The sequence below is a fragment of the Malaclemys terrapin genome, chromosome 2 (genome assembly GCF_027887155.1).
Source record: "Malaclemys terrapin pileata isolate rMalTer1 chromosome 2, rMalTer1.hap1, whole genome shotgun sequence".
NCBI lineage: Eukaryota > Metazoa > Chordata > Testudines > Emydidae > Malaclemys > Malaclemys terrapin.
In genome coordinates this window covers 35236547-35262651 of record NC_071506.1, presented here as the reverse complement: position 1 = coordinate 35262651, position 26105 = coordinate 35236547, and the positions used below count along the sequence as shown (strand labels likewise).

Here is a 26105-nt window from a genome sequence, read left to right as displayed (position 1 = left end):
GGGCATGGCAGACTGGTGTCCTGTAGATTTACACTCCAGCTTGCCGAGAACTAACCCTCTATATAGATGAGCCCTAAGAATTGAGCACATCCTGTTAAATTTGTTACCCTGTCTCTGTGACCCACTTGTTTGTCTTGTCCACCTGTTATGTCTTGTCATTTAGACTGTATGCTATTGGGGGCAGAACTGGACTTTATTATGTCTTTGTAGAGTGTCTAGCACAATGGGGCCAGGCCTTGGTGTGGCCTTTAGGCTTTATCACAATATAAATATTGAATAATGACAATAAATGCATTCCTAACCCAGCTGAAGCTCATGGGGCATTGTGCAACCCTTTAAAATACAATCAATTTACAATATAATACAATAATATGAAAACTAATTAAAATGCAAATAACATGGCAAATAATGCATTTGTGCAAGTGTTAAAATTGTTCAGCGGCATACACAGATAGATGCATATGTACAAGTGGAGGCTGGAGGTTGAAAATGTATCTATACCTGAAGTGCATCAGTGACACGTCTCTCTTTTTTTCCTGTCACCTCCTTTTGATTGCACTGCAGGGAACAACCTAAATTATATTTGAAAGATTTTGTACAAACTATCAGTGCTTTTGAAATTCACCTTGCATGTCAATTTGGGGTTTAGACACTTAATGTAAACTATGTGTTGGTGCATTGTATGAGGGCTTGGGAGCGAGGAGACAAGCAAATAAACCCAATTAAAGAATATCTTCTAACATTAAGTATTTAGGTAGCTAAAATAGGGCAATTTATAGACATTCTCTTCCATTCTGACAGTCTCTTTTAGAAAAAACACAGATTTGGAGCTAGGTAGCTGGTGGGTCTTGCTTTAGTGATGTCAGCAGACAGCACAGTGCAGTTCTGAAAAACACTTTATAAGTATTTTACCATTTTGTAGTTTAGCCTAATATCAAATGTATTACGGTAGCATTTTTTAAAAGGATAAATATCTGTGGGAGGATAATTTAGTGCCAGAAGCATGAAGTTTGAACACCTCAGCTCTTTTGAACCAAAGGATCAATCCTCAGCAAGGTCGATTCAGTGCATTATCCTTTTGAATCAGCTAAAAGGAGTGTCATGCAATTTACTGTATGGAGGTCTTTGAAAGAAACCTTAATAAACTGAGTACCTGTCTGCTGTGTAGAGATATTTGCAATTCCATGGCACTTTTCACAAGAGTAGAGGTTTTCCCAACTGTACATGGCCAAATTTTCCCATGTCCCCATTGTTGTGTTGTAGAACAGTTGGTTCCATTATTTCTTGGATATCTATAACTGACCTGTCAAAAACAACGAGGAGTCCTTGTGGCACCTTAGAGACTAACAAATTTATTTGGGCATAAGCTTTTGTGGGCTAGAACCCACTTCATTAGATGCATGGAGTGGAAGATACAGGAGCAGGTATAAATACTTGAAAAGATGTTATTTGCCTTACCAAGTGTGAGGTCAGTCTAACAAGACAATTCAATTGACAGCAGGATACCAAAGGAGGAAAAATAATTTTTGAAGTGGCTGGGTCGTTACAAAACCTAAACCTAATTTCCCCAGTTCTAATTCCCCCCTACTGTTATGCACACCTTCTTGTCAACTGTCTGAAATGGGCCACTCTCATTACCACTTCAAAAGTTATTTTTCCTCCCTTGGTATCCTGGACTCCTCGTTGTTTTTGCTCATACAGACTAACATGACTGAGCTGTCAAAGTTCACTGCATTGGCTGAATATCATGGAAATATAGTCAGTCTATTTTTATTCTCTGTGTGATAATCAGATCCCTACATTTAGTTCAAAATGACAGTCAAAAATGTCTGATTTCTGCTTGAGGAGTTATATTAATCGTTGCCTGGCTTGATTTTGTTTCTACATGAATGACCTCAGAAAGAGTAAATGCAGCTGTCATATGTGTTATGTGCTGAATTTTTAGACCTGAAATTGACCTCTTTGAGAAGAGCACCTATACCTTATACAAGAATTTATGTATAACAAGATATAGAACATTATAATTTATACATGGTTTACATAGTATAGAACATTTAATAAACCATTCAGTACATTATATAAAAACTCTAAAGCACTTACCTCAACATTTCAATCGTAAATGCTTAAAGCATTTTGTATGATGTTTCCAGCTACAAATTCCACTTCTATTAAATTATTCTAAACTATTAATACATTTTTCAGGTACTTTGTGTCTGAGATCTTTTCAGACCACTCTGTCATATACAGCATGCTATACTGAAAGACATTATTAGAGACAAGGTAGGTAAGGTAACATCTTTTATTGGACCAACTACCTCACCCACAAGGCTACAATGACACTATATACATTATTAGATATAGACATACATTTCCTTAGCTATAGGCCTGATTCTGTAGGGTGCCTTCAGTGGGGGCTGAGAGTGCTGAGCATATTGCACAGGATTGAGCCCAGATATGTGAACACAAAGGGCCAGATACACACCAGCTGGTCTATCACTAGGGCTCCTAGATGCTATGGTAATACAAATAATAATAACTGTTAGTGTTTACACGTATCAATTTTTCTCATCCCAGAATTCTGAAATGCCAAAATTAGGCATCTTACATATTCCGGAGATTATTTATGCAGCAAAGTGCATTGTATCTTTATAAACTATAGTGCTGATCTAAGAAAAAGGGGTAGTTTCCCTTTAACTTACTTGTAATCTAGTGTGGCAAATTTAATCTTAAAACTGCCAGGGTTTGTTTAAATGAAACTGAAATTCTTTGGGAAGCATTTTAAATCTACATAATGTTTGTGTGATAATGATTGTGTGATGTAACCTTTAAATTAACAGATATATGTGTGAAGATATGTACCTGCCATCTGCTTAGTGGCTTCACATTTGAAGATGCGACAGTGTATTAATTATTCCACCTAAAGGCTATAATGTTTGGATGGAACAACTTATTTTCATGATGTCTGATGATTCTGAAAATGCCCCCTTTTGCCCAAACCATATACCCTGTGGTGACCACTCAGTTCCAAGCAGTAGCCGTGTGGATTTGATGCACAATTCTATTTAGAGTGGGAAGGGTTTCTATAGATTCCAAGTTATACATTTCAGTAAAAAAAGTACTTCATTTTGGTGGGAATCTAATGGTAGAATTTGGCTGCAAACTATTATACCTTTAAACACAGAGCTCTTTAGCTATATTGTGCTCCTATTAATCTTGCTGTAAATGCAGAGTAACTCCATTGACTTCAATAGGGCTACTCTGGATTACACCACAGTAACTGAGAGCATACCTTTGTCCTTGACTATATTAAATATACAGAAATACTTTAAAAATAATTGTCAGTGATCTTACAGCAGCACCGAATCAACAAACTTCAGAGTTAAACTTTCAAATCATCTTTAAGTTCAGGAACACAATGAGATATGATACTACACCTAGCCTTCATAATGCTTAACTCAGTTCAGAAGTTATTTGTGGTGTACTGCATATAGGAGTTTTGAAACAAAAAATAATGGTGCTTGCCGTATGCTACTTTTACATTTCAGTACCCATAATCCTTTTCTAGCTCAGCAGTTTCAAACCTGTGATAGTGTCTGACTTCTGAGAGCAAACTGATTGCCAGAATAGTGTAAGACTTTCCCCACATGCCATATAGCCTCATTCTTTACACTTCTGTTTTTTGTTAATGCTGTTTAAAAGCAGATTTTTAATGGAAATGGACCTTTAATTTTAGAGGATCTGATCCAAAGTCCATTCAAGTTAATGAGATTCCTCCCACTGACTTCAGTGGTCATTGTCCTTTGATAGATACCCTGCCTTAGGATACTATACTGCTGCACATTACTATCGTATCTGAGACTTTCCATGTAAAATCTGTGCAATTGTGAAGTCCGTAATGGACTTAATGGAGTTTCTGGCACTTCAACCTTTTCAGGGTTAAAACTCTACTTAGGGGAGGGCTTGTGATTTTTTATTTGATTAATTAATATTTACTGGGGGTTTATTTAGGTTGATTTGTATCAGGATTTTTTTGTTTGTTTTGGGTGGGAAGGGTTGTTCGTGTATTGGTTGGTTGGAGATCTTGAGCAGAAGAAGGGGGTGTCAGTATTGTGAGTGCCACTCTTAAGGTGAAAAGTCATTTTGGGAACCAGGCTGCAAGATGCTTCCAGGACTCAGCTCCTATAGTGATGAGTGCAGCATAAGTACCTAAATAGAACAGAACAACAATTGTAAAATCTATAAAATAAAACTAAAATTTGGGATTCTGTCAGTTAAAAATTAAGTTGGTAGGAAAAACTGATGAATATTGGATGGGTCCTGATCTACACTGGCAGCTTTATAAACTCCAGTTCTTGTAGTCAGTGAGTTAATGGATGCCTTTTTATATTAAGGTGACCCTTTAGAGAACTGAACTCTGGAGGTGAAATCCACCCCCCATGTGCAGACAGTCCTATGTGCCATACAAGGCCCTTCGTGCTTTCAGCCCCACATTAACGCCCCAGTCCTGCATCTGATTCCACACTCTGGATTTCTGCACCCACATGGAGTCCCAATGAAGTCAGTGGGCAAAAAGTTAAGGGCTAATAGTGTGAAACACTCCTATGAGGTCCTGAATGCCCTCAATACCCACTGAAGTCAATGCAGACACTTTACAAGATTGAGCCCTAAGTGAAATTTGCAGTAGCGCTGAGGAGCTGTGCAAGGTCCTATACACCAAAAGAAATCTCAGGGCCATTTGATGGCTAGTCAGTAAAGCAATGCACTCTATAGTATAACATATCCAACACACATTATTTGTCATATAAAGAAAAACAGACCATTTCATTATGCATAAAGGTGCCTGAAATAGAGTTGCTTCCATGATTAGCATTTAGAGGACTTTTAAGTTTCTAAAGGTGATGTCAAAATTAGGGTATAGACTTTCACATTCAAATGTCTCATTTAAGTGCTGACAACCAGATTCTCCAAAAGCTTTCAATGCTTTATGACAGTGCATTTTTCTTAACTTGGAAAATGGCTGCGATGGCTGACTGAACATGAACTCCAGCAACAAAATTATCAGCAAACCTTGTATGTTTTTTCTTGATAGACATTACAGCACTTATCTTAGTCAGAAGCAGGGTGTGGTACCTACTGTACATTATTTTGTTTTATGTGTCTTCTTTTTCTTGCCATATTGTTTCTATTTGTTATTTTCTTATGCAACTTTAATAGCATTATACTGGAATCTGTTTCTGTGGCCAACTACTGTCAGAAATACCAGCATATAGATCAGAAAGAGCTTTTCCACAGTATAATTAAATAATGCCAGCAGACTGCTGCATTAACACAGCCTCAATAACTCTATGCAGCATGCATCACAGGCTACTATCAAGTCAACATTTTTAGACAGCTTCTGCCATTTATGAAGTGAAGTCTGAATTATGGGTGGAGACAAGTCATGTCTCATAAAGACATGGTTTCAGGAACCAAATTAAATTATACTGTAGTAATCTAATATGTGTTGGAGCCCTACAGTGTGGAATACATGCAGTTATAAAGAAATAAATAGGAATTTTTATTTTGTGAATTCCGACAGTTTATTTTATATTTGAGGGCTCTGAGAGGTTATAGAATACTTTAGACTATCTGGATTCATGTGCTAAGTAAGAAGGGCGGACAAGGGTAGAATGAAGTGAATGGATAGGCTGTGTGAATTTTCAGTTCTTTAAAATCACTAAATATTAACTATATATTTATTTATATAGTTTAGTGTACATTTTTTCTCAAATATATTTCTTTTTAAAAAGGTATGTGCTTTGATTTCTATGCACCTTCTTTTCTCATCCTTACTGAAAACATTATGAATTAACATATTTTGTTGATCTCCTCCCCAGTTTGCAAATTGTCCTGTGATCTTCAAGGTGCAATATTATTTTAATCAAGACAGCATTACTTTAACTGACTTAAATTAAGTATTCTGATCTGGTTCATAAGCCTTAATTAATTACTGTTGAACTATATAGAGTGTGCCAATGCATGGATAGACCATTCACATGGTCTAATTATACAAAGTGTGACTTACCCTACTTTGTAGTTTCATTATAAACACCAGAAGGAAATGGTGAGGATATTTTATTTAAATAAGACAAAAAGCCTTCAAGTTTTGCAAATGTTAAAATAATCCATAGGGATTTTTTTTCAAAGCTCCTTGATGGTCATTAAGGTATAATAAAGGAGGGAGGGTCATGTGCAGAGCTAGTAATTCTCCTATGTTGTTTTTTTAAAATCTGAACATCTAGCACGTACTTGGATCTTAAAATGTCTAATTTAGAGTGTTCTTTTTGTTGTTGCCCTTTTTTTTTTTCATAAAGAAAAATCAAACTATTTTAATTATTTTTCCATCTTAGGTTTTTGAATTTTTTTTTTTTTACATCTCTCAAAAGTTCACCTTTAGAGGTTGAGACTTATGTGTTCAAAAGAGAAGCAGGGAAGATCATTTTGAGATCTTCAAATAATTGCTGGTTCAATCATTCATTAATCAGGATTTTCAGATTATAATTATCAGGGCTAAAGTAATCCATTAACTGCAGTAGACTAACACTTGCGATGAAGTTGATCCTCAAAGTAGGAAATGTATGAGAATCACGAGAATGGAAATCAACTATTGTCAGTTGTATAATAGCAAAAATATTTAAGGGTTGATATCAAATTACTAAACACTGGATGCTCAGAAAATATCAAAAAATATTGAAAAAAGAATGGAGCTAGAAAAAATGACATCAAACTAATTGTTATGCAATTACTCAAGGAATACTAAGGGAGAAGTCCTTGTATTGGGAAAGTATATAGAGACAGGAGGATAGTAGCTAACCAGTGAAGGCTAATCCTGTACCTAATGTACCTTTAATTTGTAATTTTTAAATTTATTTATTTACTAATTCAAGATTAGTCTATTAAATGTATATAATTTTCTAAACAGCATTTTTAAGTCAATAAACAGTTTATATCTCAGTAAAAACAAAACTTTGTAGCTTACTGTGACATACTTTAAAACATCAAACATGTATGGATCCATACAGAAAAAAAGTCAAAACTAAATGTGTTTGAGGGATAAAAATCACAGTTGTTTAAAGTAGGAATCATCTTAGGTTCACAGCGAACAGAGAGCTATATCCATTACTCTTTCTACTACATACATAAACCAGTATATAATTATTACACTTTAGGTCTCAGAGGTGCCAGGCATCTCCAATTCCCACTGGTCATCTCTGAAAATCAGATCATCAATGCATAGTAGTGACAGCTGTGGGTGCTCAGAACTTCTAAAAATTAGACCATATACATCTCATATTCGACATTTCCTTTACCGAATGTAAATTTGAGGACTAAAATAAGTGCACAGTATAGTCCATATGATATGGCGTGTGGAATGCCTTTTATAAAGTTTTTGCTATTCCAGGTTTTTGAGATCCTGGTCTGGAAAATGTTGTAATGGCTTCAGCACAACATTCTCCTCTGGGATATGAAAAACTTCTTTTCTGGAGCTCTTTGAGATTCAGAATAGTCCTTTGACTGTGTTTCCAAAATACCTTTATTCCATGCAAATTCCAATGGCAGTGTAGTGCAGGGTCTTAAGGAATCTAGTCTTGGGTGGTCCACTGTTTTATTCTCTTGGTCTAGCTGTGCTTAAAAGTCACATTTAGGAAGATAACAGTTTTATTCTGAAATTATCAATTGATTTGATATGATATTATGAAAAGCAATGTGAGTCATAGGATATTCAGAACCACACAATCTTTCATTTGACCAGTTAGAAAAAAACACTTAGTCTGTCACTCCAAATACAAATGAAACATACTATCAAATAGCACACACACGAACTCTGACTTCACAAAATCCTTTGCGGCGTTCCAACGTAAAGTTATCAAAGAAAGCTTTTACATTTTGACCCGTGATAATCAGTATTCATATATTGGAAGAATTTGGTCTGTGTTTTTGACTTCTATTATGAATGTTCTGCCATTCATTGCTTTCAGTGGTATGACCGGCACTATTTTCCTCAGACTAAAATCTGAAGGAAAGTCTTCAGTGGTGTGAGTCACTATGGATGCTGTTAGATTCAGTTCACATCAAACATATTCCACACAATGTGGGCAACATTTTATGGACTCTTTGTGTGAGAGACTGTTTTTTCTCTTTCAAATGTAAGAATTTGTTTACATCTCAGTAATCATGATATTGAATGTAAATAGGCTACAGGCAAAATCTAGCTGTTCCTACATTTAGCTGTGTTTATAATTAAAACAGTATTACCACAGATAATGTATTTTTCCAGTGAATATTTTTTAGTCCTTTGTTCTAACATTCAAGAATAAGGCTTCCCATATTCTCTTTTTGTTTTCCTATTAGCTTATTATATCAGTCTGTGAACCCCCTTCCAGACCTTTATCAAATGGTTTCTTTATGGCAAGAAACAAATGCTTTTCTCCTTCTGTAACTGCATTGGCAGTCTGAAGACACTCAAGATAATCTGCTGAGGTCTGGGCCTACTGCAGCATATTTGGCCTGGCTGCCCCTCTGTCCCAAATTTTAGTGAATGGCACTGTGACCAGGCACATAAATCCACTCAAATTTGGCCTAGCTGCCTCTCTGTCATGGAGGGAACTGAGCCAACTCTGCTGCTCTGGGCAGCTTCCCAGAAATCTGATGCCCTAGGCAATTGCCTAGTTTGCCTATAGTCAGACCAGCCCCTGCTGCTTAGTGAAGGCTGAGGCTGGAATGACAAACAGGTTACAGGGCAAAACTCAGTTAAAACATATAAAATATATAATGAGGCCTCGACTATGTCTATAAGATCCATGCATAGTTGAGACCCTCCTACATGTGGAAAGAGGCCCATTACATATGGAAGGGGACTTGGCCTCTTCTATAATACTACAACATCTCCTCCTGACAAACCCTGTGGAGGGTGTTCCATGAGTGTTGGGTCCTATGTCATGGAAAATGTATGGAGGTGGGGCAGGCCAGGGGTGGAGTTACATTGAACTTTCGCAAGCCCCAGAGGGCTTAGGCATAATTTTCTTTCTCATATAACAGTATTATCTAGGCAGCTATATCTTCTATGTAGATGAAACTGGAGGCAACCATGGTCAAGAGAAATCTTTTATATTGTAGCTCCAATGGAACCCCACTGCCAGGGAGACAGGTAGGGAAATGTTGAGGGATATAGACAGTGAGGGGGAAGCACAGATGGTTTCCTAAAATCTGCAAAGTGTGTGGAGTAGGCTCCCACAGGAGACAAAAGGTTTTGCAGTGGCTTCCCTAATGGGATAATTTGGAAGGATTTTAGAGGCAGGTGGAGGAAGCTTCCTTGCAGAGATTTCCTCTACCAGACCTCCTCCCAGTGGTTTTAAGTATGGGAAGGGTGGATGTGGTCCAAAGTAAGGAAGTTTAATAGTTTGTCCTAGAACTACATGGGATCTGTCCTGAGTCTGGTTCTATTCAATAGCTTCATAAATGATTTGGGTAATGGCATAGAGAGTACTCTTATAAAGCTTACAGACAATACCAAGTTGGGAGCAGGTGGCAAGCACTTTGGAGGACAGGATTAAAATTCAAAAGGATCTTGAGAAACGGTCTGAAATAAATAGGATGAAATTAAATATGGACAATACAAAGTACTACAGAAATAGTCAATAGCAATAGCAGAGGATGGATCATTTGATGATTGCCTCTATTCTGTTCATTCCCTCTGAAGCACCTGGCATTGGATGCTGTCGGAAGATAGGATACTGGGCTAGATGGACCTTTGGTCCGACCCAGTATGGCCATTCTTATGTTCCTGAGCACAAATACAAAACGGGAAATTACTGCCTAGGAAGGAGATCTGGGGTTATCGTGAATCACAAACTAAATATGAGTCAACAATGTAATACTGTTGCAAAAAAACCCAATCATTCCGGGATATATTAACAGGAGTGTTGTAGGCAAGACACTAGAAGTAATTCTTCTACTCTGTTGAGCACTCGTAGGGCCTCAACTGGAGTATTGTGTCCAGTTCTGGGCATCACGTTTTGGGAAAGATGTGGACAAATTGCCAAAAGTCCAGCAGAGAGCAGCAAAAATTATTAAAGGTGTAGAAAACTTGACGTACAAGGAAAGCTTGAAAATATTTTCAGTTCAATACAAGCACTAGTTATAATCTTTCCAACTCCATCTCTTCTGGATGGAGATAATAATTACTGGTAAATTTTAATAATATACCCATTTCACAGAAGAGGAAATTTGTTCATAGAGAAGACACAAAATTTGTCCATGGCACACAGTAAGGGCTTGGCTACATTTGCGAGTTAGAGCACAATAAAGGAACCCCATGCACACTAGCTCACTCCCCGTCCACACTGGCAAGACACGTAGAGCGCTCTGACTCCGCGGCTACAGCGCTGTTGGTACTCCACCTCGGCAAGAGGAATAACGTTTGCTGTGCCTTGGCTACAATGCCCAGGCATCAGTGTGAACGAGGTGTTGCATTATTGCTCTCTGATCGACTTCCGGAAACGTCCTATAATCCCCTTCAGTCAAGTGGCCACTCTTGTCATTGTTTTGAACTCCTGTAGGAATGCAGAAATGCCCTTTCAAAGCTCCGTTTCTGACAGCCGGTATGCAAGCCGTTACCGTGGAATGCTGTGTGTGAGCGAGAGAGGCGGGAGGGGAGGGCGAGGTCTGCTGCTGTCTGAACTTACAAGACAGCATGCTGACATGTTCTCAGCCCCCCAAAAACCCACTCTCTCTCCCCCAACATACACACAACACACTCACTGCCACACTCCACCCCTCCTCCCTCATTTGAAAAGCACGTTGCAGCCACTTGTATGCTGGGATAGCTGCCCATAATGCACCACTCCCAATGCTGCTGCAAGTGCTGCAATGTGGCCACGCCAGTGTGCTTGAAGCTGTCAATGTAGACAGATTGCAGTGCTTTCCCTACTGCGCTCTACAAAGGCTGGTTTAACTCAAAGCGCTCTACATCTGCAAGTGTAGCCATGCCCTACGTCAGGGCTAGAACCAGTATTAGAACTCTGAAATTCTTATCTCACAACTCCATACTCTGTCCAGTAGCTTATATTGTCTTTTTTTTTTTTTTTTTGTAATACAAAAGGTGTGCTACAAATTTCCTGAAAATGCTTTAGGGAAAATGGCAGAAATTGATTAAAAAATGGTGTAAATCTTGTGGCATGCTTGAAAGCAGATTCTATTGTTTGTCCTGGCTTCTGTACAAGTCACAGTTGTAGTTGCTCAACCAGTGTTTTATTTTTCCTCTGTGTCCCTGTCATATTTCTTTTCATTTTTATGCAACAGTTTTTATGGAAATCAGTGATAGTTCAACTGAAGTGTAACTAAGATTTACTGTTTTTACATTCTATATCCCAAAAGGACTCTTTAGTGAAAACTAAAATAAATCAAACCATGGGCAATTCTGTTCAGAATTTTGCAGTACTTGCACATATCAAATATTTTATTTTTAGTGCACTTTAGTTTATATTAATAGGCAGAATGATCTGCAAACACAAAGGCCATTTTACATCTCTGCTTCAACCATTTATTTGAAGACCGGTGTAAAGGTGTAGAAAACTTGACCCACAAGCCTTTTAGCCATTGATTTCAATACTGTATTTTAGAGTTTATTTTTGTATTTTAGGACAGATTTAAATTTTAGAGTGAGCTGCAAACAAAAAATGTTGACTTGCATTCCATCCTTAGCTTGAAACAAAGTTTATCTGCAGTTTGCAAGTAACTGAATATAATGCAGAATAGTCCAAGGTGGAGAGGATTAACTAGAGAGAATTCTGTCGCTGTTAGCTCTGACGAATCCATTATTTGGGTAAATTAGACATGTTATCCCAATTATATAGAAAGAACCAATAATGTGCACAATCTGTTACTTTGCTGTTCCCCTCCCGTCCCCCTCCCCCCCTCCCCCCGTGGAATTTAGCCCTTAAATGTTATTGATGATTTTATAATAGAAACTAATATATATGGCTCCATTACACAGCTCTGGAAGTGAAAAGGGGCTTTGAAGTGGCATAAATTACATTTACACCCACTTTAAAGCCCCTTTATGCTGCCCCAGCGGTGTACAGGGGGTGGGAGAAGGAGGTGTCTAAGCATAAATGACAAACAGGCTCAAGTAGGTTTATCATTGACAAGGAATATGCATAATTTAAAATGTACTGCATGGAATATCTGGGGTAGGTTTTTTTTGATCTAATAAAAATATAGTGATACACAGCCTTGTGAAATATAAGGAAAATGATATAATATGAGTGGCTGAATATCAATGCAGCATGTGATATTACAGACAAAATTTGCCACAGGGTATGTCTTCACTGCAATGTAAGCACAGGGTTAGTAAAATTCAAGTTAGCAGACCCTGGGTTTGTTAACTTAGGGCTTGAGGATCTACACTCATTTGTAACCCCAGGTTAGGAATTGCTGAACCCTGGGTCCCAACCTGGGGCTCCAACATTGCATTATGCGGGCCTGAGTCCAACCACTCATACAGGCAAGTCACATCTTAGGCACATTTAACATGCGCAAATTCAGCTTTGCACGGTCGGCAAAAACGGGGGGAAAAAAAGAAAAACAACAATATAAAAACTGCATCTGTAGTGTGGGCGATTCTGCCCGCCATTGAACTCAATGAGTGTTTCACTATACGCGGTTTTCCCTTTACGCGCTAACCGCGGAACGGAACCCCCGCGTAAGATGAGACTTGCCTGTATTCCAGGCTTCCTAGTGCTCTCCCAAAATGCGGCTGCTCTAGACCTTTGTTCATGGCACAGCGTGGAAAAACTTGGCTGTCCAGAGGACAAAGAAAGTCAGCCTGTGGGACTGTGGAATACTTTTGGCAGACTTCCAAAGCGTGAGTGCAGTGGGGCTGCGTCTACATTGCAAAGCAACAGGGCTTGAACCCTGGGCTTCGGCTTGAGTCAGGTGCAGATCCTCTACCTCTGTGGGATCCTGGGACCAAGCCCTGGGTTAGTGCGATTTGCGTGTGTAGACAGAAGTTAGGCTTGAGCCTGATTTCAAACCCTGGGCTTATATTGCAGGGTAGGCATACCCATAGCCTCATTTTAACATTCAATTGTGTATGCTCTTGTGGACATTTTAATGTCGTTTTTTTCTTGTTTAGTTGCTCACGGAAGAAGACCAAGGTTTTCTCCATTTATTTGGCTCTTTCTCTTTTTTTATTTGGTCATATCTAACATATAGCTTAATAGGAATACTAGATTATAATGATTTGGAAATAAAAAAATGTGATGCACACTGTAAAAATAGCTAGTGGCACATGATTACAAATACACAAGAATCACTTTTTATGAGTAAAGAGGGATCATATGTTCCATCTAAAAGTGATTCTTTACCATAGTGGAAGAATAATAATATTGACCGTTTATAACTTCTTATTATCTAGGCATGAATATTCCTTTCAAGAGACCAACTCAATCAAAATTTGCTCCAATGACCTGATCCTATAAGCATCTTGCATGAACATCAGTTAGGCATTTTGCATTCAGACCCTACATAATAATAATTTATTATTGAGGAGTTAATACATAAGCTTAAAAACAGTTAATGTTTCATTTACTGGGCATTATATATATGGATATAAAATAGCCAGTCAGAAAGCTCCACTTGTATGAGTTCTAAAGCAGTTTTGTTGACTTGATGCCTCTTTTGCATTGTCGCAGATTGTTGTAGAATAATTCATTAAATACAGTGAAAGTTTTACAATACTGTAGTAAATAGCCCTTTTTTACCATAGCCAGTGCTTTGGGTTGTTTTGTGCTTAATATCCAAGTACTACATATTCTATTAATAAAACTAACAGATTGCACCACCAAGGAGACATTCTATATGTTCTGATACCACTTAACAAAGTTGGGGTGATAGAAAAGTGTAGACTAACAACCAACTATGAAGTCCACGCCATGAACGCTGAGGACCCATGAGCAGAGGCAGTAGTGCTGCTCCTTAGGAGCCCCCTATCGAAAAAGTAAAGTAGACGGAGAAATGTGATAAAAGAAAACCTTGACACCAGCTGCTCTCTCTAGCACTGTCTCCTCTCTGAGCCTGCGGCCCTTTTCCCGCTGCTTCAACTTCTGGATTTGGGGGACTCACTCGCTAGCTCACCTATTAACAGAGACTCGACAGAGAGTTTGCTGAGCGCTTTGCGCGCGCCAGCAGAGCCGGGGCTGGCTGTTCTCCTGCCTTCACGCCGAGCAGTCGGTATTGACTCCCAGCTGCGAGCTGCACATGACATGGCTTTGGCTCCGACCCTCAGCAGCAGTCCCGGAGGCAGGGCTCGCTGACGGCTAGTTCCCGGGCTCGGCTGGACGCCGCCGCTCGCTCTCCCCCGAGCCAGCAGCAGAGCCGCTGAGGGCAGAGAAGAGCTGGGTCTAGCGCCAAGCCCGGGAGCGCGGTCGCCTGCTGGCTGGCGGGGCCGGCCGCTCCCTGTGCGCCCGCCGAGCCCCGTAGCCCGGGGAAAGGGGCCGCCTGCCCCCTCCCCGCTGCCGAGGCTCCGGCGGCACCTGCTGCCAGGCTGCGCAAGCCGCCAAGACGCCTCGCTTCTTGTACCGCGCCAAAGGCAGGATGGGCCGGCAGGGGCCGCGCGCGGGGCGCAGCGTGCAGAGGTCCCCGAGCCGGAGCAGCCTCTCCGCCTCCTTCGAGGCGCTCGCCGTCTACTTCCCCTGCATGAGCTCCCTGGAGGAGGAGGAGGACGATGGCGGTGAGGAGCCGGGCGCGGGGCAGGCTGGCGGCGGGGTGGGGATGCCCCGGGCGGTTTAGCCAACTCCCAGGAGCTGTACGTGGGACTCGCCGGGGCGGGGGGTGCCTTGAACCCTGGCGTGGCAGCCAGAGCGGGCAGGAGCGAGCTCAGACAGCGCGCAGCCCCCCGAGGGCCGGGAGCTCCGCTCTGGGCTGCCGGGTGGGGAGCGCGGTGCCATGCCCCGTGCTGGCCGGGGAGCGCTGCGCCCATGGTGGGGCTTGTCCCTGTCACCCTCAAGCAAAGCAAGGGGGGGAAAGTGTCACGTTTGCTGTTTAAAGCGGTGGTTGGATTCTTATAGGATGATGTGGCGACTAACGTGCAAAACCAGCTCAGTGCTTAACTGTCGAGCTTCGTTTTTCCCCATTTAGATGAGGATAGTGCTGAGGTCCTCGACGGTAGATTGTTTCCCCTTTTTAAATGGCTTCCTGTTTACATTTTGAACGCCCCAAGTATATATAATTGAATCTGTTGCGTGTATTACAAATAATAATACGCTCGGAATTCTTTGTGTTAAGAGTGTAATTAGTGACACGCTGCTTTGTAAATCAGAACTGAGCTGTAATTTAGAAGAAGCCTTTTACATGGGCAATGAAACCATTAAGAGTAATTTTGACATTAGATCATTTGCTAAGTATTATTTATACAGGAAAGTGTTCCTGGGTTTTTCGGTTTTATTTTCTTTAGTAAACTGTCTGGAGAGCAGTAAATACACTCTTCTAAGACTTTGTTGGCAAGATTGAGCTGGCCAACAGTTCTTACTCTGTAGTTAACACACCAATTCCAAAACAGTTACAGTCCGTTTTGAATAATTAAATACTGTCCCTATTTAACATTCCTTAGTCATTCATTTTATGGATGTAGGCAAAAGACCTAATTTTAGAGCCAGATCCTGTAAATCCTGGCTCATGTAAATAATCTCCGTTCATGAAAGTAGCCCCACTCAATTCAGTAGGGCTATTAGCATAAATATGATTTACTTATGTGAGTTACAGGATCAGACCCTTATGTGAAAAATACTGGAAATATATTTTCCCAAATAACAGTAGTAAATTAATGCAACTCAGATTTGACTGTAGTTAAAATAGATAATTCTAATGGAAAATTAGGAAAACTGAGCTACCTAATTAACACAGAACCTGAAAAACCAAATTTTATCTTTTTATCAGTACCATTTGGAGTGTACTCATAGAAAATATATGTACTTACGCATAATACCAAATTCTTGCTAGGCTACAAATGATTTTTCTTGAGCTCATGTTTTGAAAATTGAAAAAGAAAACAGAAAAAAATAAATGGGCATTTTCATAATTTTACAGGTAGAACTATTTTAAATTTAATTGGCATTTATCACAAGGAATTTAAGGTTTATGTCTTCAGAAATAGTAATTAAAATATGCTCCAAAAATTTCTTGTTAAAAACATGCTGTTTTTAAAGCAATTGAATTACCATCAATTATGCTGAATGTATTTAGATTTTCTTTTAAAAGAACATCTCTGTACATGTCAAAACAGTTGTTCTTCCATTTTCTAGCATGGGTTACAATTATTATATGTATCCTGTCTCATCAAGATGGTATTGGTGCACCTAGTTATTTTATTTTGGCCTACTTACTTTGTTTCTCTAGATAAATAATTACTATTCAGTAGGTGCCTTTGTATGTTAAAAACTGATGATTGGTATTTTAATGAAATTTCAACCACCTTAAAGAACTTTTCCAGTGAATGGATAGTAAGTCGGTAGAGGAACAACTAGAATATCTAATTAAAAATGAATTGGCATATATACAATCCTTCCTTTACTTACTTTGTAATATCAGTTTGTATATTTTCCCATCCTGGTTGTTTTTGACTCTCTATCAGAACAAACAAACAAAAAAAGATGTATGTACACTTTTCAGTGTTTTGTTAACCTCTAATAACTGACTATATTCTGAGTTCAACTATATATGACAATGATTCTCATGTAATTTAAATGAAAACATTGAAATATGTTTCCCACATAATTTGTGTGAATTTGGGTTTCTGCTGCCTGATATTTTGGATACACATGAGGTTATAAAGGGAATGAAAAGGCATGGAAGTCAAATTCATCTCTCAAACACACTCAGTGAATCTGTGAAAATAAACATTAGATGTATTTGATGGGCTCTAAGTAGCCTCCGCACACAGATCAGGATCTGCCATATTCTGAAACATTTTATATCATTACTTTCATATGTTGTCAGATCCCATAAGTAGGTGTGGTTTGATCCAAAGTGAGCAGTATACACAAACAACTTCTCCCCTCCATGATCTTTGTATGCAGTCATCTGAAAAGGCAGATCCCAAACTCATTTCATGAGTAAACTGTTCCAGCCCTGAGGTGGAATAACTGCTGCATGTGGTGCGTAGGCAAAAGATAGATGTCTCACCATATGAGCTTTTACAAAAAATTTCAGCTAAATCAGACATACTAGTACAAATGGAAAATCTGTCTTTCGGGACATTTATGTGGATTTGTAAAACTGACTGGAGGACCTTTGGTCCATAAACCATTGAATTGAATACACATATATGTATTTTTACATCTGGAAAGATACAATGTGGATAATAATCTTCATTTTAGAAGTGATCAAAGTGTAAGTCAATCAAATTTATTAATAAGAGTTAAGCTACAATTTTAATACCATGTTTGAGAGAACATAGCCCAATGGAAATTGATTTAGGTCCTGACTCCCCATTAATCCAAGTTATGCTCAAATATAGTGGAGAAGGATGGACACAGGGAGCTCCCTGATTCAGAATCACCTGACCTTCAGTGCAAGTTAGGTCCTGCCCATAGGCAGCCTTAGCTTATGTCACAGAGAATTTATGACAGTGGACAATTGGGTGTAACAAAGCTTGCTCTACTTCACCACATCTCCCCCTCAGCCTGTCTGCAAGAATGCCCCCAAGAAGTGGCAGTTGGGCATAGAAGGCAGAGGTAACTCAGAGTTCCCCTGCATAGGAAGAATTCTCCACTGGCAATCTTCAGCCACTTTAAGACTACTGTGAGCCACTTAGCAGACTGGAAAAGCTAGCCCTTAGTCAATTTATGACATAAATTGTATTGCTGAGATATAATGATTGTAACAATCATGAATAAGAGATAAGAAATTGAGCAACTTTTCCAGTATACAGAGTGCTTTATGTTTCCTAGTTGCCTCTATGTTGAAGCATCTGTGTGGACATTGAAGTTTCAGCCAGTTATTTATTCTGAATAACATTTTATTTCATTATTATTTTTATCTATGGTATGTATAGTAAAAAACATTATTAAGAAGCTAATTCTAAATTAGACAGCCAGAGAGAACTGTATGGTGGACACACACACATCAATAGCCATCTATATGGTATTACAGCAAAGCCTGAGTCACATATAGATGCTATCAAAGGATTTTTTTTAGCATTACTGTGTCATATTAACTGACAGTTAAAGTTTAGCCCCTACTGAAAGAAGTGTTTGATATTTGGAACAAAATTAAATCAAATTTAGCATGGGGAAAGGTTTGTGTGACAATCTCCACCTGTCTAATCCAGCCACTTTTAAATATGAAATCCTGGCCCCATTGAAATGAATGGGAATTTTGACACTGACTTCATAGAACTAAGGAATTCACCCTGTGACTTGAGTTTGTGACTTTTTAGATGGCCACACTGCCACAGTGTGAGATTGTTCCATGATGTAAAAATGGTGAGTTTGAGTTTGCTAAGCTTTTTCTGGGCTCTGGCAGAAGGAATGCCTGATTTTCACTACCACAAGTAGCTACACACCACAGTGTGGACACAGCCTAATTTTCACTGCAGTGTGTAACTTCACATATCTTACATGCCAGCAATGCCGCCATCAGTCTAAACAAGGCCTAAGTCAGGCACTGATAGTATGTGTGCTTCCATATCATAGAAATGTTACCTGACCTAGATAGAAAGCCAGCCCTCACCAACAACTGAAACATCTTCTAAATACCACTGAGATACACACAATGTTTGGGTAGGATTTGATCCTTCCCCATATAGGGACATGTTCATTGGTATACTCCAGCTACGTTTTGCTATTTCATTAACCCAGGCCTGGTCTACACCGAACACTTAGATTGATCTAATTACGTTGCTAAGGGCTGTGAACTAGTTAAGCCGACCTAAGCCCCGGTAGAGATACTGCTAGCTCAAAGGAAGAATTCATTCATGGGGTGGATTAACTACAGCAACAGAAAAACACCTTCTACCACTGTAGCATGTCTATGCTATTGCGCTCCAGCAGAACAGCTGCAGCACCATAAATGTGCTGCAGTAGTGTCTGTAGTGTAGACAAGCCCCCACTTTAACTGGCTGATCAGACCAGGTTTCGATTGTCAAAATGTGGCATAGGAGCTGGAGTGCACCAGTGAATCTAGCCTGGTTAGGAAAAAAGCATTCTAACATAGCGAAAAGAGATTATTCTGATTAGGGGCTGCTCCCCATTTGCCCCCCAGAAGCCCTCCCCTGGCCTTTTCATCCTACACCCCTTTGGACTGGGGACCTCCTCCCTTGTAAACTTTCCCAGAGGACCCAGGCATCTCCCTGCCTCCCCCCGCCCCCGCATGCCAGACTCCCAGTCACAGTATAAGGGATTCAGCTTGGGGTTTGTTTTTTCATAAAAACACCCCACCCAGCCCCTTCCACTCTGAACTCCCAGCTTTTTGCTGTTTGGCTTTTTTCATACAAACCTTTACTTCCTCTTCTAAATGGTATTGTGATATTGGTGTATGATGTTAAACAGCAGCTTGGCAAAGCTGCCTAGAAGATGCACTGAATCAGCAAAGCTCTCGGTTGCCCTGGAATTAGCCCCTCCATGGTCAGCGTCACCTGCTTTTACAGCTGTTCTGGCAGAGCTGGAGGTGATTTCAGGCAGCTTGTACGTCTGTCCTCACCCCCAAGAGGACTTAACAAACTACACTCAGATACCGTGGTGATGAGTGCGACATAGATGTCTAGATCATCTTTAAAAAAATGCTGAAACAACTTGAGCAAAATTAAAAATGTGACTGAAACATAACTTGCATATTCTGGGACCCAAGTCTACCAGGAAATCCAAGGGAGAAAATTAGAAAAGATCTGCTGGCAGGCTGACATTTATTAGACCTATTAGAGTCAGAGCCTAACGCAACCTGAATATTTGACTGAAGTGACTGGATAGAGCTTTAAAACTGTATTCCTCTTTTGACTTCGTTGGATGTTTCCCATATAGTCAGAATAGTAAAACTCCATGGCACCATTGCTTCAGCTGGAGTTACAAATGTGTAGCCGGAACTGTTTGAAAACACCTGCAGTCCCCACTATATTGTGAAACTTGCACTATATCTAGGAGAGTGTTTGGGACTAAACCTTGGCAGCAGGGGTCTGTTTAAATAATGTTCTTTGTGCTGCCTGGGGTCGTATAGATATTCATCTGTTATATCTCACCTGCAAAAATAGGCTTTAGGCCTGTGTCTAATTTGTGTAATGTCATCCAACTATTTGGCAAGATTTTTCTCATTAAGTCCTAACAGAGGGTGGTGAGTTATTTAAACACTCTCTACATTGCTCAAAAATGTTACACAGATCCTGGTGATAATGTGTATAATGGTCCTTTGCAACTCTAACAATAAACAAAAGTTGAGTAGAGATTGGTTTTACTATGATTATTGCATGTTTCAAATGTATACTTTTCTAATATAAGTAATAGTAATAAAACTACAATAAAAACAATTTTTAAAAAGGCAGGATTTCTCCTAAATATGTACAACATTTACAATTTACAGAAGTGTATTCTACCCAGGACACTACAGAATTCCTGATAACATTAATGAGCACATGAAGAGAGTATACCACCTAAAATTATATGAATGCATTTAATAGCATATCCCAGAAATGCAATGATCTTAGTAGTTTTAACATAGACTATCTCTGAAGATGATCAGCTTTTTACCTCTCTAACTAGCAAAATTAAAGTCTGGGAGTTGAATGGTTTGAGTGATGGGGATATATATCTACTTCTCTAATCCTCATATAGACTATATAAAATAAGAGTTTTATTCAACAAAATTACTTGCTCTATTTTTTTTAGGGATTTTAATAGTTTGGGGTGGGCTTGATTCACCACTGCTTTGTACTTTGTGTAGTCTGTGTAGACACAGTTCAAGGTGGGTGTAAAATGGTGCCATTCTAATATGGCAGCATTTTATGCTCACTCTGCAGAGGTGTAGATGACTATGCAAAGTCCAAGGCAGTTGTGAATCAGGCCCATGGTGCATGAGGTTTGAGAACATTACTCTGATTCTGGAAAATAGCCAGGGAGAGTTGCTGTGAGGAGTTGTGCTGTCTGTTCATATCCTATTATCAGGAATTGTACATTTGTAAAGAAAAGTAGATTAGGATAATTTAATAAGCCTACATTTGCCATCTACTTATTTTTCTGTCCTAACAGAAATAACCCACTTATTGGGTTCCAGTGCATGTACCACTCAGTGCTGTAACAATATCAATAAAGTTAGCTATAGCTAGGTTAAAGTGTTTAGGAGTTAGTTAAAGACAAAAGATCAGAAGTTGTGATTATATTTAGTGTGTTTTGTATATTCCCAAATCAGCAGCTGTACTGCAGTTTACTTTGCAGAGTGATGAATTAAGGTTTACTCCTTGTAGCTTTGGGCAAAAATTTCTGAAAGTGTTCCATCATAAGTATTGTGGGTCTATCCTGGTTACATTTTGGCCAAACAAGCAACTAAAGATTTAGCACAAATTACTTTTTTTGGATAGTAGTATATATTTGTTCCTTAATGTCAAATACTTTTTCTGTACAACTATAAAACTTCATTCTTGGTTTATTCACTGTTCCACTTAGATTTTCTTAGATAAATGATGATCACGTGAAATATGAATTGCAACTATTATGGGTTTTATATTTGTTGTATCTTACAATGAGTCACTTAACAACAATAACAGTTTAATGGTGAAAATAGTAAGGTTTGAATTATCAAAGTAACAAGGGGCAAGACAGAGAGATATATTCTTCTTATGGGTGCACAGACATAACTGTCACTAATATCAATGCAAATACAAGTGAGTACAGAGAGGAAAAGAGAAAAGGAAGCTGCTCAGAAATACCCAGAAAAAATAAAGGTGTGGTGTTGTGCAGTTAAGAAGACAGACAGTCTCTTTTGAGACCATAAGACAACTCTAAATTGACTTCTGTTGAGCGATTATTAATGATTCCTCATACAACTTTATTTCAACCCCAATCAACGGCTGGGGATGATGAGGGTGTTTAAAGTTATTCCAGATTAGAAACCTATACACACACATAAAGGTTTAGGTTAGTTTTGGACTGGTTACTTCCATGCTACAGCAATGTTCCTCCTTCCACTCAGCCATCCCTCTGACCTCTCATCTGAACTGAGTCACTTGTTTCAGATAAAATGGAAATGGGAAAAGAAGAATATTTTAAAATGAGAAACCACAATAGCCACACTCAGAACAGCTGCTGAAATAGGTGCACATGTGCTGAGCTTTGAGCAGCTGTTGCTCTGATGATTCTTTTGCCTCTTCCATAATTTCACAGTAAATCAAGTTGCAACATATGTGTTCATTCTTAACGTAAGTTTTGTTGAAGAGTGAAAGCAAATAGATTTAGAATTGTCACTCTTCCTTACATGATTTGTGGTGACGACGCAGGAAAGGAAACAGAACGCCAGGTTTGTTGGTAGCCAGAGAGCTTTACAAGCCTCTTGCAAAAAGCCTCCCAGGAAAACTTTTCCTGGGGTTTTTATTTCTCTCCTTACTTTGTTTACAACTCTTCTTAGTGGTTACATTCTTGCGCATAGAAGAGCCAGGCAGTATACATGCACATAAGATAACGAACCCATCTCTTGAGCGCGTGAACACCAGCTGCGAGGGTACAATCAAATCAGCCAAATAAGTTTCCCAAACACAAACGCTGGATTGAAGGTCACTCCTGCCTCGTAGCCATGGGAGCAGTTTGCCGCGCCTGTGGACTGGCGATTCGGGAGCTATGCATCCCTACATCTCCCCCTGTTTTATTTTATAAATGCGGTGTTTAAACAAAACACTCTCGCAGGGTAGCATACACAATGCCACTAGATTGGGTATACATTAAACAAAGCAGCAAAGTAAAACGTCAAACATCAAAACTAGGACCCCATACTATAAAAGGGTCTTCATCCACTCTAAGGGTGGCTATAACTAAATATAATCCTACCAAGGAAGAAAAACGTCTTGGCGGATGACTTAAGCATAGCATTTCAGCATATCAATTTGCTATTGCATACAAAACTATTATCAGCAAGCTTAAAACAGCACATTTCTTTCACTGTCTCACACCCCAGATGTTGCTGGGTGGTTTACAGACAGGAACAAGGCAGGTACTTAACAGACCTTGCATTTCCGGGGCAACGGCCAGGCAGAAATCAGATTGATTTAATACTTCTGCCAGGTGGACCCAGGTGTTAAACTGCAGCCGCTGCTCCATCTGGGGTTCGCCTTGGCAGCTAGGGGCCAACAGGAAACTCCCCAATACACACAAAATAAGGAGTGAATTAACATTAAGGCAAGCTAACAATGTCACAAGGTAATTTTCTGCGGTAGGTTCTAGCTGCTGCTGCACTCGCAGCTGCTCGGCCTGCAATGAAAGGGCTTTAACCTGTCCCCAGGTTATGCGCTGCGGGGGCCCCCGCGGGGGGCGCTGGCGAGGACGCTCGGGATCCTGCAGATGTAGGTTGAACTGTGGAATGGGGTTCGATAGTCCCTGGTGCCAGGCCATCGCCGTGCCACGGGCGGACGTTACGCGCCGGGACCCACAACGGACCTGTAGGAAGAGAAACGGCAGCATGCCCTCGTCCCCACGTTATAAGGGGCACTGGGCCATGCCACTGAGGGTCTGGGGCCTTGCGATATTTAACAAAGGGGCGGGGCAAGGCCTGGTAGCTGCGAAAATGACATTCTGCTGCAGAGTAGTTGTCAGTCAAATTCAAATGATTCAGGGTAAAAAGCACTGCAGCCAGCCATTCCTGGCGGGGAGGAAGGCCTACGGGAATCCCCCCTTTCTGTTTTTGGCGGACCAGGGCTTGTTTGAGCGCACGATTGGCTCGTTCCACAATGGCCTGGCCTGTGGGGTTATACGGGATACCAAACGTGTGGACAATGTCCCACGTGGTACAGAAGGAGGCAAAGGCCGAGCTACAGTAGGCGGGGCCGTTGTCGGTCTTAAGATGGGATGGGTGACCCATGATTGCCATAGCGCGAATCATGTGATTAATAACATGACGAGAGGCCTCACCCTTCTGGGGGGTGACCCACACATAATGGGAAAAGGTATCTACACACACGTGAAGATACTGCCAGGGGGCAAAGGGAGGGAAATGTGTAACATCCATTTGCCAGAGCTGGTTGGCCGAGGTTCCACGAGGGTTAACCCCTACCTCCGGGCTATTGGAGAGAGAAGCGCAAAGGTCACACTGGCGAACAATGGCCTGCGCCTGATACAATGGGAGAGTGAACTGCTTGGCAAGGGCCTTGGCGGATTGATGAAAAAAGGCGTGGCTTTCGATTGGGGAGGAAAAAATTGAGGCCACCGATTTGACCGCCTGGTCGGCCACCGTGTTGCCTTCTGTTAATAGGCCCGGTAGTGTGGTGTGACTGCGAATGTGTGCCACAAACAGTGGGCTAGAGCGGGAGGAAAGGAGCTGTTGCAGGGTAAGAAAAAGGGCCAACAAATTGTCATCACAGGAGGGCGACACATAGGAACCTGGAAGAGACTTAAGAACATTAGTAACATAAAGACTGTCAGTAATCAAATTAAAAGGGTCATCCTGGAAGCATCGGCAGGCCAGGATGACAGCAGCCAACTCTGCGCGCTGTGGGGAGCGCTGAGGCAGGGTAAAGCGGACTTGCCAAGTGCCTTGCACCTGCCAGCTGACCGCACCTCGTGTTGGGCCGCCGTCCGTAAAAAGGGTAAGTGCATCCTTAATGGGGACGGTTGACAAGGACGGCCGGAGGTGAAGGCAACGTTGTTGTAGGAATGAAAGACGGGGGTCAGGGGGAATGTGATATTTAACTTCCCCAACATAGTCAGCAAGAGACAATTGGAGGGTGGCACTGCAAGAGACAGTGCGTTCCCAGTCTTTAGCCGGGATGGGGACAATAATGGCAACGGGGTCCCAACCCAAGAGGGTACGGGACCGTTCTCGCACTTTAAAAATCAGCTCTGCGGCCTGTTGAGGGAGTGTCTGAATAGTATGCGGAGGGGAGTGGGTCAAATAAATCCATTCAATTAAACGAAGACGCGCTGCCGCCCCCTCCTGGGCGAGGACAGCTGTCGGTTGTGAGAGTGTGGGAAGCAAAATGGCAAAAAGGGGCTGTTCCCTTTCTCGGCGGTCGACCCACACCTGGGCCAGGGTCTGGTTAATGAGGGTGACCGCTTGGCGCTGTTCCTGGGAAACGGGAATGATATCTCCGGGGAGACGGCCCTGCCGAAGGCCAGAAAAAAGAGGGGACAGCATGGAGGTAGTCAGAGGGCAAAAAGGACGAATCCAATTAAGGGACCCCAATAACTGTTGAAGCTGTACAAACGTAAGAGGGTTGGGCAATACCAACTCGGGACAAACTGGACGGGCATATGACTGGAGCATGCGGTGACCAAGATACAAAAAGGGTGGCTGACGCTGGATCTTGTCCGGTGCCACAACCAGGCCACACGCCGCAAGCTGGTGGCGCAGTTCGTCCAGCCAGTCATCAGGGAGGACGGGGTGAGCCACCAGGATGTCATCCATGTAGTGGTAAATTAAGGCATCTGGGTGTGCTGCGCGGAAGGGCCGTAGGGCCTGCGCAACAAAATGCTGACACAAGGTGGGGCTATTCAACATGCCTTGAGGGAGCACATTCCACTGATAGCGTGGAGTGGGCTGGGAGTGATTCAAAACCGGAACAGTGAAGGCAAAGTGCACCCGGTCCTCAGGGTGCAAGGGGATGGTAAAAAAACAATCCTTTAAATCTATTACAAATAACCGGTAATCACAGGGAATAAGGTTGGGATTAGGGGTACCACACTGCAGGGGACCCATAGGCTGTATAATTTTGTTAATGGCGCGAAGGTCCTGCAGGAGGCGCCACTTGCCAGATTTCTTTTTAATCACAAACACGGGGGTATTAAAGGGGCTAGTGGACTCCTCCAAACGTCCTGCCTTCAGCTGGTCATTAACCAAGTGCTGGAGGGCCTCCAGCTTTTCTAAAGGAAGCGGCCACTGCG

The 26105-nt window shown here is 41.0% G+C and overlaps 1 protein-coding gene across 2 annotated transcripts in view; it reads left to right on the top strand.

The window, feature by feature from the left end:
* Positions 1 to 26105, top strand: part of RIMS2 (regulating synaptic membrane exocytosis 2) — a 788551-nt gene that overhangs the window by 743647 nt on the left and 18799 nt on the right. Inside the window, exon 1 of one of the 2 annotated variants that reach the window (XM_054018205.1) lies at positions 14193 to 14770. The exons of the other annotated variant lie outside the window; for it this stretch is intronic. Coding sequence (XP_053874180.1) covers positions 14635 to 14770 — 136 coding nt within the window. The 5' untranslated portion in view covers positions 14193 to 14634. Of the gene's footprint in view, positions 1 to 14192; positions 14771 to 26105 lie in introns of those variants that run through there. 2 annotated transcript variants of the gene reach the window in all.